The following is a 2,246-nucleotide window of genomic DNA, read 5'->3' as shown; positions in this document are numbered from 1 at the left end:
GGACCAGTTATGGGTATTTGGGGTGGATTTTGGGACCAGTTGAGGATGGAGGTGACAGAAACGCCGGGAAAGTCCCGTGAAGGGACGCTCAAGGATGTCAACCCGCTGCCGAGCCCATCCATCCCTTTTTAATTTTTTATTTTTTTTTTTGGGGTGGATGATAAGAGACATGCAAAAGGGGAGGAGGGAACTGATGCCGCAGCCCAAAGCGGCGAAGAAATATTCCATCGATCACCCGAGGTGCTCCTGAGGTTTTTTTGGGGATAAAAAAATTGTATTTTTGCCTTGGGACAAATCGAAATCCGTTTGGGATGGGAGCGGGAGAGGCTGGATTTAAGGGATTTATTTACAGGGGTGGGGATGCCGCAGCCGAAGCAAAACCTTCCCCGTCCCCAGGCGGCTGGGATGTGATTGAAGGCTCCGACCGGCAAAAAAAGCTCAGTGGGGATGGAAAAAAATAAAATCGGAGAGGGGAAAAAAAAAAAAAGATGGGAAAAAAAAAAGATGGGAAAAAAAAAAGACAGAAAAAATAAAGACCAAAAAAAAAAAAGACGGGGGAAAAAAATAAAGATGGAAAAAAAAATAGACGGGGAAAAAAAAGAGGTGGAAAAAAAGACAGGAAAAAAAAGATGGGGAAAAAAAAGATGGGGAAAAAAACAGAGATGGGGAAAAAAATAAAGACAGGAAAAAAATAAAGATGGAAAAAAAAATAAAAACGGGAAAAAAAGATGGGGAAAAAATAGGGAAAAAACATAAAGATGGGGAAAAAAATGGAGAGGGGAAAAAAAGAAAATAAAGGCAGGAAAAAAAATAAAGACAGACAAAAAAAAGATTAAAAAAAAAAAAAAAAGATGGGGAAAAGGGGCCACGTCATGGCGCTGCCGGTTCGGGGAGGGGTCCCTGCTTTTGGTTGACCAAAATCTGGCAGAATCCGCCCGTTTTCTCCCCGTTTCGAGGGGCCAGGGAAGGAGGGAGGCTGAATCCCTTTGGATTTGAATCGGGTTTAATCTCTGCGGAATCCCAGATGAGGCGCGGGGGCTGCCGACACCCTCCAATTGACCAAAATTTATTCTTTTTGCTGGAAAAAAAAAAATCTTATTTCCTGGCAACAAGGTGCTGGTTCAGCCTGGAAGGGGTTTGGGCTGTTGAGTGAAATGAAAACTTTGAGTCTGGAAGGGAATTGGTGGCTGAATTTCTCAATTTTGGGGGAAAAAAGGGGATTTTTTAGAGGAAATGGGGTGAGGTTTTGCTGCTCAGAAGGGCTCGGGGCTGATCCCGACGCCTGATGCAGCGCACGGAGGGGAGGATGCTAACGCCCGGCTAATTCTGAATATTTTTGGCATTTTTGACGCACAAAACCTGTCGTTTCTTCCCTCTGACGGTCCTGTACGGAGCACAGGAGCGAGAGCGGCAGGCCAAAGGGGTGAGAGGCAAAAAAAACCCCCAAAAAACCCAAAAACCAAAAGGCATCGTGTTTGTGTCAAGCGAAGGTTTGCGGCGCCGGAGGATTCCCGGAGGGTATTGCTGTTGTTTTCCTGATGGAGTGAAGCGTGGAAAAAATCCGTGCGTGCGAGCTCCGAGCCTCCTGCCTGCCCGTACTGGGTTTGTTGGGATAAAACCAGTTTCAATCCCATCCCGTGAGGGGTTTCGGAGAGAGACGGAACCTCTCCGAACCCCTGGAAAATCCAAACCAACCTGGAGAGGAGACGGGAGGGCGCGCTTCCCCACCGGCTCACCCCAAATCCTCCGCTTTGGACGGCGGCGGCGCGGCTCCTTCCCCGCCTGGAAACGAGATTTCGTTTAACTGGGATCTTACTGGGCGGCGCTGGAGGTTTTGCGTGGATTTTATTGGATTCTTGCTCCCTACTTTCACAGTCGGAACGCCTGCGGGATGGAGGAAGGGCTCGGGGAGGAGAGGGAAGAGCCGCGGGGAGGGAAGGGAGAAGGTGACGGCGGCGAAGGGTCCGGCCGGGGGGCGGCCGCATTATCTTTTTGCTCGCACAAAGTACAAGGCATTAGTTTTGGGATAATATTTGACGTTTTGTTTTTTGTCCATGAGGCCACCGAAGATGATTAATTCCCCTCGGCCTTGTACCACCGTATGTAAACTGGTTTCGGGCGGTCCCACCACTGAATTGCTGTTGAATATTTTCCATTTGACTCGTCCTTTTTCTTTCGTGTCTTTAATATCCAGCACGTACATCTGCATGGGTTTGCAGTTCATGCTCTGGTATAAAGGCTTCCCG

At 48.2% G+C, this 2,246-nt stretch overlaps 1 protein-coding gene across 1 annotated transcript in view; it reads right to left on the bottom strand.

Annotated features, from left to right (window-relative positions):
- Positions 1-1,984: 1,984 nt before the first annotated feature.
- FBXO42 (F-box protein 42) overlaps positions 1,985-2,246 on the bottom strand; it is a 22,916-nt gene continuing 22,654 nt past the window's right edge. Inside the window, exon 10 of the mRNA XM_010082161.1 lies at positions 1,985-2,239. Coding sequence (XP_010080463.1) covers positions 1,985-2,239 — 255 coding nt within the window. The remainder of the gene's footprint in view (positions 2,240-2,246) is intronic.

This window comes from Pterocles gutturalis, unplaced genomic scaffold (assembly GCF_000699245.1).
Source record: "Pterocles gutturalis isolate BGI_N339 unplaced genomic scaffold, ASM69924v1 scaffold16064, whole genome shotgun sequence".
Taxonomy (NCBI): Eukaryota; Metazoa; Chordata; class Aves; order Pterocliformes; family Pteroclidae; genus Pterocles; species Pterocles gutturalis.
The sequence above is the reverse complement of the archived record's forward strand: the minus strand, read 5'-3'. Positions and strand labels throughout refer to the sequence as shown.